This window comes from Felis catus, chromosome X (assembly GCF_018350175.1).
Source record: "Felis catus isolate Fca126 chromosome X, F.catus_Fca126_mat1.0, whole genome shotgun sequence".
Taxonomy (NCBI): domain Eukaryota; kingdom Metazoa; phylum Chordata; class Mammalia; order Carnivora; family Felidae; genus Felis; species Felis catus.
In genome coordinates this window covers 127,621,173-127,633,581 of record NC_058386.1, presented here as the reverse complement: position 1 = coordinate 127,633,581, position 12,409 = coordinate 127,621,173, and the positions used below count along the sequence as shown (strand labels likewise).

General features: G+C 38.9%; 1 protein-coding gene across 2 annotated transcripts in view; it reads right to left on the bottom strand.

Moving 5' to 3' along the window:
* The window catches only part of VAMP7 (vesicle associated membrane protein 7), a 57,454-nt gene extending 45,260 nt beyond the window's left edge, over positions 1-12,194 (bottom strand). The window contains exons 1-2 of one of the 2 annotated variants that reach the window (XM_004001062.4): positions 12,043-12,194; positions 1,152-1,306 (exon numbers count right to left, since the gene is read on the bottom strand). In XM_004001062.4, the coding sequence (XP_004001111.1) occupies positions 1,152-1,297 (146 nt within the window). In that variant the 5' untranslated portion in view covers positions 1,298-1,306; positions 12,043-12,194. The remainder of the gene's footprint in view (positions 1-1,151; positions 1,307-12,042) is intronic. The other variant, XM_045050659.1, reaches the window with a different exon arrangement.
* Between the last annotated feature and the right edge of the window lie 215 nt (positions 12,195-12,409).

Genomic DNA, 12,409 nt, shown 5'->3' with positions numbered 1-12,409 from the left:
TCTGAACAATAAAACATCGGCCTACTTCTGGACTTGGCCTTTAAAAACACTGGGCAAGTGCAGGGAGTTAACAAGACTAAAGGAGCTGCCTTGGCCACAGCTAATCAAAGACACTAACTGTAAAGGACAGAGCCACCCCACCAGCCTGGAAGCACTCATCTCTGGGATACCTCATTTAAGTAACACCATAATTTGGGGTATCTCTCTTACAGTGATTTAGAGTAGGTCCTAAATTATACAAGGAGGTAGCTCTGGAAAGCAATAAGAACCTCCTTCTGAGATAAGAACTAAGGAAATCAGGATGAGTTAAATAACAAAATTTTTTTAAGTACTGATGAGGAAGGTGAGGCACTTTTTATCTGATTACTAAGACTTCCCATCTGTGCCCTCCCCAACCCATTCTCCAACTGCCCACCAGACTCTAAAGCAAAACCTGACCATGTCACACCCAGCTGAAAACCTTCAACACCTTCCCATGGCCCACAGAGTAAAGTCCCGTCTCTTAACATGGCCTATGAGGCCCTATATGACTTCTCTTCTACCTATCTCTTAGCTTTGTTTTCACCAGGCTGGGTACCAGTCACAGAATACCACCGGCAGTTCCCTACACATGCCCTATGATCTCATGACTCCATATTTCTCTACCAGCTGTTCGTTCTATCTAGAATGTGATCTCCCTACCTGCTACCTCCCACCATCTACTTCAATTATCTATGGATTTGACTTTCTCTTCCATTTAACTCTAACCTCTATGAGGGCAAATATTGTGTGATTTCTTGTTGTATCCCCAGCACCAAGCCCAGTGCCTGGCAATAGTCAGTCAAGTGCTCAGTAAATATTTACTGAAAGAATGAACAAAGGAATATCATCTCTCTTATCTGTTCCATGTTGCACATATCCTAGAGTTCTATAGCAAAGTCATTTTTACAAGTAACACTGCCATATCTTTCTTTAAAATAGTAATATAACTTCAATAAAATAATTTAAATTTATAATGAATAGAAGCAAACCATTTTCTAAGTTGGTAAAGGTTATTGTTCTGTCAGCTTATTTAAACTATCCACCAAGAACCTCGTTTTCCAGTTTTCTACTATGCTGATTATAATACAATTTACTTCTTTCACCCTCTACCCATGCAGAGCAGAACTCACTTGCCATGTGAGTACGTTAGTTTGTTATTTTCAGAAGGTATCTTAGCCAGAATCTGTTCTGTCACCTCCAGGAAGTTTCCTCCACACCAAGCATGTTTGGCAAGGATAGTTGTTCCCCTGGCAACAACTGCAAAAAGAATGGCCATGGCTTCAATCTATCAAAAGGAAAAAAGACACACAAAACTTAGAATATTTCTTTGACATTATCTTTCAAAAGAAAACTATCATATACCAACACCTACCCAAGACCAGTATTTTTTCAATACTCATTTATTTTTTTAATTGAAGTATAGTTGACACACAATGTTACATTAGTTTCAGGTATACAGCATAGTGATTTGACAATTCTATAAGTTATGCTATGCTCACCACAGTGTAGTTACCATCTTTCACCATGCAAAACTATTACAACATATTGACTATAATCCCTATGGTATACCTTCTATTCCTATGACATCGATTCCATGACTGGAAGCCTGTATCTTCCACTCCCCTTCATCTCTTTTTGCCCACCCCTCTCCCCTCTGGCAACCATGTTTGTCCTCTGCTTTTATACATCCGATTCTGCTTTTTGGGGTTTTTTAATGCATGTTTTTTTACATTCCACATGTAGGTGAAATCATACATTTGTCTTTCTGACTTATTTCACTTAGCATAATACTCTCTAGGTCCATCTATGTTGTTGCAAATGGCAATGGCTCGTTCTTTTTTATGCCTGAGTAATAATATTCCTGTGTGTGTGTGTGTGTGTGTGTGTGTGTGTGTGTGTGTACGTATGTACACCACATCTTTATCCATTCATTTACCAATGGATATTTGGGTTACTTCTGTATGTTTATTATTGTAAATAATGCTGCAATAAACATAGGGGAACATACACCCATTGAAATTAATGTTTTTGATTTCTTTGGGTAAATATCTAGTAAAATTACTGAATCATATGGCATTTCTATTTTTGATTTTTTGAGGAACCTCCATACTATTTTCCATTGTGGTTGCATCAATTTACATTCCCACCAGCAGTGCACAAGGGTTCCCTTCTTTCCACATCCTAGCCAATACTTATTTCTTGTCTTTTTGATAGCGGCCATTCTGACAAGAATGAGATAATATCTCATTGTGGTTTTGATTTGCATTTCCCTGATGTTAGTGATGTTGAGCTTCCTTTCATGTGTCTGTTGGCCATCTGTATGTCTTCTTTGAAAAAATGTCTATTCAAATCCTTTGCCCACTTTTTAACTGGATTATTTAGGGTTTATGGTGTTATGTAAGTCCTTTGTATATTTTAGATATTAATCGCTCATGAACCTATCATTTGCAAATATCTTCTCCTATTCAGTAGGGTGCCTTTTAGTTTTGTCAGTAGTTTCCTTTGCCGTGCAGAAGGTTTTTATTTTGACGTAGTCCCAATAATTTATTTTTTATTTTTTCCCTTGCCTCAGGATACATATCTAGAAAAAAATGTTGCTAAAGCTGATGTCAAGGAAATTACTGCCTATTTCTCTTCTAGGAGTTTTACAGTTTCATGTTTCACATTTAGGTATTTAATCCATTTTGAGTTTATGTATGATGTAAGACAGTGGTCCAGTTTTCCCAGCATCGTTTGTTGAACAGACTGTCTTTTCCCTATTGTTTATTTTTTACCTCTTTTGTTGAAGTTTAATTAACCACATAATTGTGGGTTTATTTCTGGGCTCTCTATTCTGTTCCAATGATCCATGTGTCTAGTTTTGTGCCAATACCATATTGTTTTGATCACTACAGCTTTGTAATATATCTAGAAATCAGGGATTGTGATACTTCCAGCTTTGTTCTTATTTCTCAGATTGCTTTGGCTATTCAGGGTCTTTCGTGGTTCCACACAAATTTTAGGACTATTTGTTCCAGTTCTGTGAAAAATGCTATTTTGATATGGATTGCACTGAATCTGAAAATTGCTTTGGGTAGTATGGACATTTTAACAATATTAATTCTTCCAATCCATGAGCACAGGGTACCTTTCCATTTGTTTGTGTACCTGGAAACAGTATTGACCAAGGTCAATAACACTAACACTAATGTAAGACACTTAAAAACAGGCTTAACAAAAAGGTCACAGTCTTGTACAAACTTACGACCCTAAACCATGTTGATATGCATAGACATATAGAGATACACCAAATATGTACATGTGTGTGTATACAACGTAATGTATGTCACACACACACATTGATAGGGTGCATTTACAAATTATACAACACAATCAGATATCACCACTTGAAAAGCAATTACCATAAGCAAAGGGACATAAATAGAGGTGTTTCATCCTTTTTTTAACTGAGGCACAATTAACAGTGTTATATTAGTTTCAGGTGTACAATATAATAATTCAACAATTCTGTGCATTACTCAGTGCTCATCACCATAAGTGTACTCTTAATCCTCTTTATCTATTTCACTCAACCCCCACCCCCCCACCACCCTCTGACAATCACTAGTTTGTTCTCTGTATTTAACAGTCTGGTTTTTTGTGTGTCTCCTTTTTTCTTTGTTCTGTTTCTTAAATTCCACATATGCAGTAATCCCATCCTGAAAATTTATCCTAAGAAAATAGTTCAACAGAAGTTTGACTCTAGAGTCACAAAAAATACATAATAACAATAAAAATAGCTCATATTTATTAAGTGTTTACTGTGTGCCAGAGACCATTTTAAACACTTTACAATTATTAACTCACTCAATCCTTTCATCAATTAAATTATACACTATTATGATACTTATACTAAACTGAGCAAACTGAAGTATAGATGGCTTACACAGTTTTCCCAAAATTACAGAGCTAGTAAGTGGTAACAGCTGGAATTTAAACCCAGGTGGTATGGTTCTAGAACCCACAATCTTATCCCAAACTATGTAGTGCCTCTACTTTAAAGGCATCATCCACAATAGAAACAAACTGGAAACAACCCAAACCTTCTATAAGAGGAATGGCTCTATAAATTATGGTAAGGTCTTTCATAAACAAAACATTTCTAAAATATACAGCATGAGTTTAGGTCTATTTTTCTCATATAATGAATTTGTACTATTTTTTCCATGTAACTTCCTCATTTCTCTTATCTATAGAATAAATTTATAAAAAGAGATGACAAAGTACTTTTCTATTCTAACTCTTCAACTTAATGTTTTTTGTTAACATGTTCAGTTTCATCCAACAGGCCAGTGGTTCTTAAAATGTAGGTTAATGAGTTATCCTGGGCAGAAGAATGACAGTCACTATTAAAAATTCAAATTCTTGGCATCATCACCTGAAATTCTGATTCAATAGGCTTGAGGTGACACCATGGAAATACGTATTTAAGACAAGCCTGTCTGGATGCAGGTGATTCACACAACCATATTTTGTGAAATACAGCAACAGACCATAAAAATGCTTGAGGTCAGGGAATCCTGAGACTCCTTCCTGGAATCTCACACTAAAAGACAGCATACAGAGAAGAAGCACTCATCTGTCACTTGAGCTAAACACCTCCAGGGTCTCTTCTTCACTCCACTCTCTAAATAAGGGTATTCCCCCGGGTTGTGTCCTTCACCATCATCCTCTTTCTGGATTTCTCTTTTATTTTTTTTAATTTATTTTTTATTTTTTTTTCAACGTTTATTTATTTTTGGGACAGAGAGAGACAGAGCATGAACGGGGGAGGGGCAGAGAGAGAGGGAGACACAGAATCGGAAACAGGCTCCAGGCCCTGAGCCATCAGCCCAGAGCCCAACGCGGGGCTCGAACTCACGGACCGCGAGATTGTGACCTGGCTGAAGTCGGACGCTTAACCGACTGCGCCACCCAGGCGCCCCTGGATTTCTCTTTACACATATGTATCAAGTTACAATTTCTAAATCACTTTCTTGTATATTATATCCCTTGATCCTAAAAGCCTCAACTGACCCTATAACATGCCTCAGGTACTGCTTCACTTCTTAAAATCACAATCTACATACTATCTCTGCTTCTCTAGTTCTTACCTCTTCAACTTACTATAATCTGGGTTTTGCCCTAAAGAGTCCACAAAACCATGCTTGCTAAGATCATCAACAGCCTCTATGCTACAAAATTCAGTGGACACTTCTCTATTATCACTTACTTGACCTCTTAGGAACAGTCAACATTGCTGACTAACCCTCCTTCTTGAAACACTCCTACATGTCTGGATGCTCCTTGTTTTCTTTTTGAGCCCTCCTCTTCTAGCTAACTTCTAAATGTTGACTTTCCATGGGTATTAGTTCTACGCTCTCATCCCAAGAAGAGCTCATCTACACCTGTTATTTTATACATGATTTATTTGCTGAAGACATTGCATATAGAAAAAAAAAAACAACAAAGGCACAACCAAAGTTAAGGGAAAACCAAAGACAAAATTCACGGCACAATAAATAGTTGAGAGAAAAGTAGATGAACAGAGACCCACAAAGAAGACTGAGGAGGACCAACTGAGAAAGTCAGAGGAAAGCCAGAAGAGTGTGGTGGCCTGAAAGCCAAAGGGAAAGCAAGCTTCAAGAAGGAACAAGTGTCAGCTACTACCTGTGTTCACTGATGCATAGTAGGGAGACTGTAAAAGAGCCACTAAAATTCAATAAAGAAGCAAGTCATTAGTCAAAGAGATATGTAGTAGAATGGAACAAAACCACAAAGAGAAACAGAGACAAGAAATTATATGGTCCATGAGACAGATGAAAAAGTAGCAGCTTCAGTCCCTTAGCAGCTTCAAGAAGTAAACTCAATTTGGCAACAATACAAAAAAAGTCTACTGTCTTAGTGGACCAGAAGTTCATTATGAACTGACATCAGGTAATTGCTTAAAATGCTTACATAATCCTAAATTATATTAAGAAACAGTGTCTTGATCTTTTAAAGTACTATTACCATTATACTCTGTGCTGGTTAGAATACATGTGGAATACTGAACTCAACTCTGAGTATGGTATTTCAAGATTGGACGGAAGGGCAACATTATGGTTAAGGAACCTGGACATGCTATCATTTGAAGAATGGCTAGAGAAACTAGGAACATTTAACATTAAAAAAAGAAGACTTAGAACGTGACAGCAGCCTTGAAGTTTACATGAAGTACAGTCACCTAGAACAGGGAGTGCATTATTTGGAATATAATTAGGAACAAATGTCTGTTAAACATCAGGTACACAGCCACAGAAATTTTTACTTTCTTCTCATGTGTCAATAATAGGAATTTCTTACTCTCTTCTAGACTGTTAAAAACCTCACCTATTATCAAGTCTCATCTTCCCCCACTGTAACTCTCTTGCAATAGAATCTTTAATGTCTTTTTCAGCTTTTTTTTTCATTTTTTAGAGACAGTGAGCATGCATGTGGGGGTGGGGGGGCAGAGGGAGAGAGAGAATCTTAAGCAGGCTCTAGGCCCAGCACAGAGCGTGACGTGGGGCTCAGTCTCATGACTGAGATCACAACCTGAGCCCAAATCAAGAGTCAAACACTTAACTGAGTGAGCCACCCAGGAGCCCCAATCTTTTTAAGTTTTTAATTCCAGTTTAGTTAACGCATAGTGTAAAATTAGTTTCAGGTGTACAATTCAGTGATTCAACACTTACATAGAACACCCAGTGCTCACAAGTGCATTCCTTAATCCCCATCACCTGAACCAGTAATGTCTTTTTTTTTTTTTTAATATTTATTTATTTTTGAGAGAGAGAGAGAGAGACAGAGTGTGAGCAGGGGACTGGTAGAGAGAGAGGGAGACACAGAATCTGAAGCAGGCTCCAGGCTGTGAGCGGTCAGCACAGAGCCCAACGCGGGGCTCTAACTAAAGAACTGTGAGGTCATGACCTAAGCCGAAGTTGGACGCTTAACCGACTGAGCCACCCAGGCACCCCTGAACCTGTAATGCCTTCATGAGTATTGGGATAATAGAAACAGCTGTAAAAGAATACTGCATTTAAAGTGAGAAAAGCTGGCTCTGCTAATTATTAGCAGTATGTGAATGTCTAATAAATCCTAACATGCTATATAAATATAATATTCAAGAAAAAAAGAATGAAAAAGATAAGCCAGAGAGAAAAGAGAAGGGGAAAAAAACCCAATGATGAAATATAAAGGAAAGCCCTGTCTCAACACAGTTCTCTTTCTCATTCCTTTCTGGGTCCCAGAGCCGTTATCCCAATTCTACTTCCTTCCTGCTAAGAGTCCTGTATGAATTTCCTGTGGCTTCCTTGACAAAGTATCAAAAGCTGCAAAGGCTTAAAACAAGAGAAATTTACTGTCTCCTACTTCTGGAGGCCAGAAGCCCAAAATCAAGATGTTGGCAGGGCCAGGCTCCCTCTGAAATGTGTAGGGGAGAATCTTATCTCTTCCTAGCTTCTGGCAGTTTGCTGGCAATCCTTCGCATTCCTTGCCTTTTAATGCAGCACTTCAATCTCTGCCTCCATAGTCATATGGCATTCTCCATGTGTACCCATGTCTTCACACAGCAGTCTCTGTGTCTTTTCTTATTAGGACACCTATTCCAGTAAGTCCTCATTTTAACTTACATCTTAATTATCTCTGCAAAGACCATCATTTCCAAATAAAGTCACATTCATAGGTACCAGTGGTCAAGATTCAACATGTCATTTTTGAGGACACAAAACATCTTAGAAACTCACTGTTCCCCCCAATCATTCCTACTCTCTCTTCTACATGTATTCACATCATCCCAACTTGCCTCCCACTTCTTTCCGAAACCGTTATCCTCTTTTCTTACTCACATTATAGGCCTGTCTTTAGGGTGATGGGCCATAAGGGCAACCTCCAACAGCCTGGAGTTAGAAAGACCTGTTTCTACTGCCTAGAAGATTCCAAGGAAAGGTCATTTTTGTTTCAGTTGCTGGGATTCCAAAAAAAGATATGCTATGGAGGAATCCAACTGAGAATTCTAGATGTAGTTTTTTATAGAGGAATTATTAAATTGTGGTGAAGGTCTTTAAGTCCATTAAATTAAAGATTAAGTAAGATGTTACCAGCTGGCATAACAACTGAAATGTCCTGAATAGCATTATTTATAAAGAAAAAGGCATCAAGTTTCAAATAATCTTAAAAAGGAATTTTTGGAATATATCCATTAGTAAGTAATGGATTACCTGTATTAAAAACAAAGTGCTTCCCATACCCCATCCAGAAAAAAAAATAAAAATTAAAAAAAAAAAACAAATTGCTAACAAAATAGCACAGCAACAATACAAACACTGCTCCTCAGTGGAGGCATCTTCAAGTAGAGGTTGAAGACTGTTTTAGAGAACTGAGCAAAGAAAAAGGCCAAGTCAATTTTTCTCACATTCCAGTCTATGTGTTCTGACAAATTTTTTAACGTTGATTTATTTTTGAGAAAGAGAGAGAGACAGAAGGAGGGGCAGAGAGGGAGACAGAGGATCTGAAGCTGGCTCTGCGCTGACAGCAGAGCCCAATGTGGGGCTCAAACTCACCAACTGTGGGATAATAACCTAAGTCAAAAAGTCAGATGCTTAACCAACTGAACGACCCAGGCACTCCTAATTTTTTAATTCTATATTTTTATTTTGATAACATCAAAAAATTTATGTAAATATTCTGAATCTACACATACACCTTATAAACGAGCAATGGCACACAATTCCATGCTGCATTTGCATTATGAAGGCCTAAGTGCCAAGAAATTCTCTAAAATGATAGTGCCTAATTTTTAATGTCTTGGAAGCATGTGTCTGGCTGCTCTTGGGCTAGCAAATCCTAAAATCATAATGACAATAATGACTCAAGAACTCCTGTATTCTTGTTGTGTTTTTTAATCAGTTACAAAGACATAATTTATCTTTTGCAGTAACAATTTACAATTGAAATCTATCTGCATAATAAAAACCTTTTATTTGAAGAATTAAGACTTGACATGCTGAAGATGACAGAGTAGCAGAATAACATTAACAATTATCTCAGGCTAAGGAGAAAATAATACTTAAAGATATGTCTGAACCAAGCAGATACCAAATGATACTATAATGTGTTTTATGAATAAAGGATGTGCAACTGTTCAAACAAAAAAGAAGTGGAAGAATTAACTTCTGACATAGCCCATGGTTATAGTCAGTGTAAAATCAAAAGAACACATTCTGTATCATTATTTATATTATTGCAAGGGGATGTGTTATGTTAATCCCTGCAACAGTTCATTAGCAGAATGTTCCACAGGAAATACAAAATGGCAATTAGATTTTTTTCCACCTTTTTATACTATTAAATTGGCCCAATAAATTAAATGGGAGAGGGGCATGGAAAGTGCTCAGGAAAGGATGGGAACTCATTCTAGGGGGGGAGCTATGGAACAAGAGAAGCTATAGGAGTGAGATCAAATTAGGGAAGGTAAACTAGCCTGATGAGATGGAATGGTCCACATTTGGTGGTTGGGAAGGACTAGGGATAAGTCTAATGACCTTATATAAAGAAGGCCTTGTATAAGTTAAGTAATTAATGGATTGGATCAAATAGTTTTTCTATTTCAGTTCAACACATATGTCCTAAGGGTTTACTATATGGCAACCAATGTAGTAGACACTGGTGGCATGAAGGCCATTAAGAAAGGACCTCTACACTCAAGGGAGCCATAGTATAATTGGAAAGAAAGACATAAATAAATGAAATAAAGTATAACCAGTGAATAATCTAAAAATGCACACAATTGTTCAGATTTCTTAAAGTTTTGTGATTATTTCACCTGGGTGAAGAAAAAAAAACAGGTGTCAGCCTATGTATTAGGAATTTCTTCAGCATAAAGAAGATGTGGTATATATACACAATGGAATATTACTCAGCCATCAAAAATAATTAACCAATATGGATGGATCTGGAGGGTATTATGCTAAGCAAAATAAGTCAGAGAAAGACCAATACCATACGACTTCACCCATATGTGGAATTTAAGAAACAAACAGATGAACATATGGGGGGGGGGAGGAAAAAGAGGGAAACAAACCATAAGAGTCTTAAAGACAGGAGAACAAACTGAGGGTTGATGGAGGGAGGTGGGAGGGCTCGATGGGTGACGGGTATTAGGAGGTCGCTTGTTATGATGAGTACTGGATGTTGTACTTAAGTGATGAATCACTGGATTCTACTCCTGAAACCAAAAATGCACTGTATGTTGGGGCACCTGAGTGGTTCAGTTGGTTAAGTGTCCTACTTCGGCTCAGGTCATGGTCTCATGGTTCATGAGCCCAAGCCCTGTGTCTGGTTCTGTGCTGACAGCTTGGAGCCTGGAGCCTGCTTCGGATTCCTTGTCTCCCTCTCTCTGCCCCTCCCCTGCTCTCTCTCTCTCTCTCTCAAAAATAAATAAACATTAATTTTTTTAAAAAAATAATGCACTGTATGTTAACTAGAAATAAAAATTTGAAAAGGAAAAAATATATGTAACAGATTTTTAAAAAGTATTTCATTAACATACTGTTAAAATTATTTCTCTTTGGAAGAAAGGTCAAAGTCTATTTTATCATTACTGGCTTTCCAGTGCCCAGCACAGTGCCTGGCATATAATTTTCCCACAAATACTTGTTAAATGAATGAATACTGAGCATGTTTTGGTTTAAACAACAGATAACTTTATATTCAGTAGGACCTGGTAAGAAGGATATTTTGATTACTAAATTATCTCCTTAAGTAAGATAAAGCAGTTGAGCTGCCTTAATCTAATCTAATCCCCAACTCTTCTGTCCTGGTCTTAGGAGGAAATAAGCCAATGGCAGATAAACTACCAATTCTGATGTAATAACCTTAGAGGAGACAGAAGAATGATGAACAAATATTGATATGGCAGAGGAAAATGTGTTTATGAAAAGCCTGGAGTCTGGTCACAGACGTGGTGTATTCTTCTTGGCGTTACAAATATTCTTTCAGGGTGATGTTCTGAACCCAACCCAATCCCTCTGACTTTCTCAGGATAGAAGCCTACCCTGCTAAGTCAACAACCTGTTCTATTTTATATTAACTACCACCACCACCACATCACATCATCTGGGTTATTCCTGTTCCCCCCCCCCACACAAACATGTGAACTAATGAGAGTAGCAATCTCGTATGTCTTGTTTCTAGCTATATCCTTTGAACTTGGAAGAGTATCTAGAACATATTAGCTGTTCAATCAATATGTGTTAGACATATGAATGGGTCTGGTCTCAGCCACAGCTATTCAAAGGAAAACATGTCTCTGGGATCAAGTGTGGGGCAATGGAGGTACAGGTAGTTGAGAGCAATTAATAAGACAGAAAGAAAAGGACTTGACAACTGGTCGTTTGGGGCGGGGGTTATGGGAGAGGGAGATATAAAGCATTTACTGAAGTGTCCATTACATGGCCAGAGTTTGTTAAATATTGGCCAATTATAACAACATACAGGTCTGACGCTGTGGAAATAGATCTGGGTAGAGATACAGAGTACCTATCCGAACTGAGGCAGAAGAGGAATGTCAACAATGGGTGGTGAAGAAACGGCACGCGGAAGGATAGAAACCCACGAAGGAGTTCAGAAGTAGGAGATGAAGCAGAAAAGTGACGTCATCAAAACAAGGGCGTAGAGACGAGTCGTCAAAAGACTCGAGAGGTCTTTTAGAATATGAACTGAGGGAAAGTTAACATTTTCCTCCTCCTGTAACAACTTAAGTGACGCATTCTGACACTCTTTAAATCGAGGCCTTTTCAGAGGCAGAAAACGCACTTCGCCAAAACTGAACCTACCCGACAATTCGAACCGTCGACATCAGAGAAGCCCAAGTCACCCTTGCACTGCTTCCTCAATCCACCCCAGCACCTTCCAGTCCACACCTCTCCCCTCCCTCCGCCGTCGTCTCCCCGCCTCCTGCCGAGCGTGCCCCGTTCCATTTACCTGTCCGGGCACCCCCTGAGAGCGCGTGGGCTCAGGACAGAGGGGCGCAAGTCAGAGCCGGACCGCCGATTGCCAGCTCCCAGAGGAGGCTGGGACCCGACGCCGCCGGCTTCCGCGTAAAGCGCCCCGCCCGCGCGCGGCCTCCTGGGAATGTGAGCGCTCCTCCAATGGGAGTGGGCTGGGGGGGCGGGGTTTGCTGCATTCCCATCCCCAACACTTCCCAGCAGCCGCACTGCATTCTGGGAATGGTAGTTCCAATTGGCTTATAGCCCGGTCTGTTGCACAGTTGGTAGGTAACTTGTCATAAACAACATCAAGCGCTGATTCTCCGGCAAAAGAAAAGAACGCACAAAAGGAAAGGGCCACA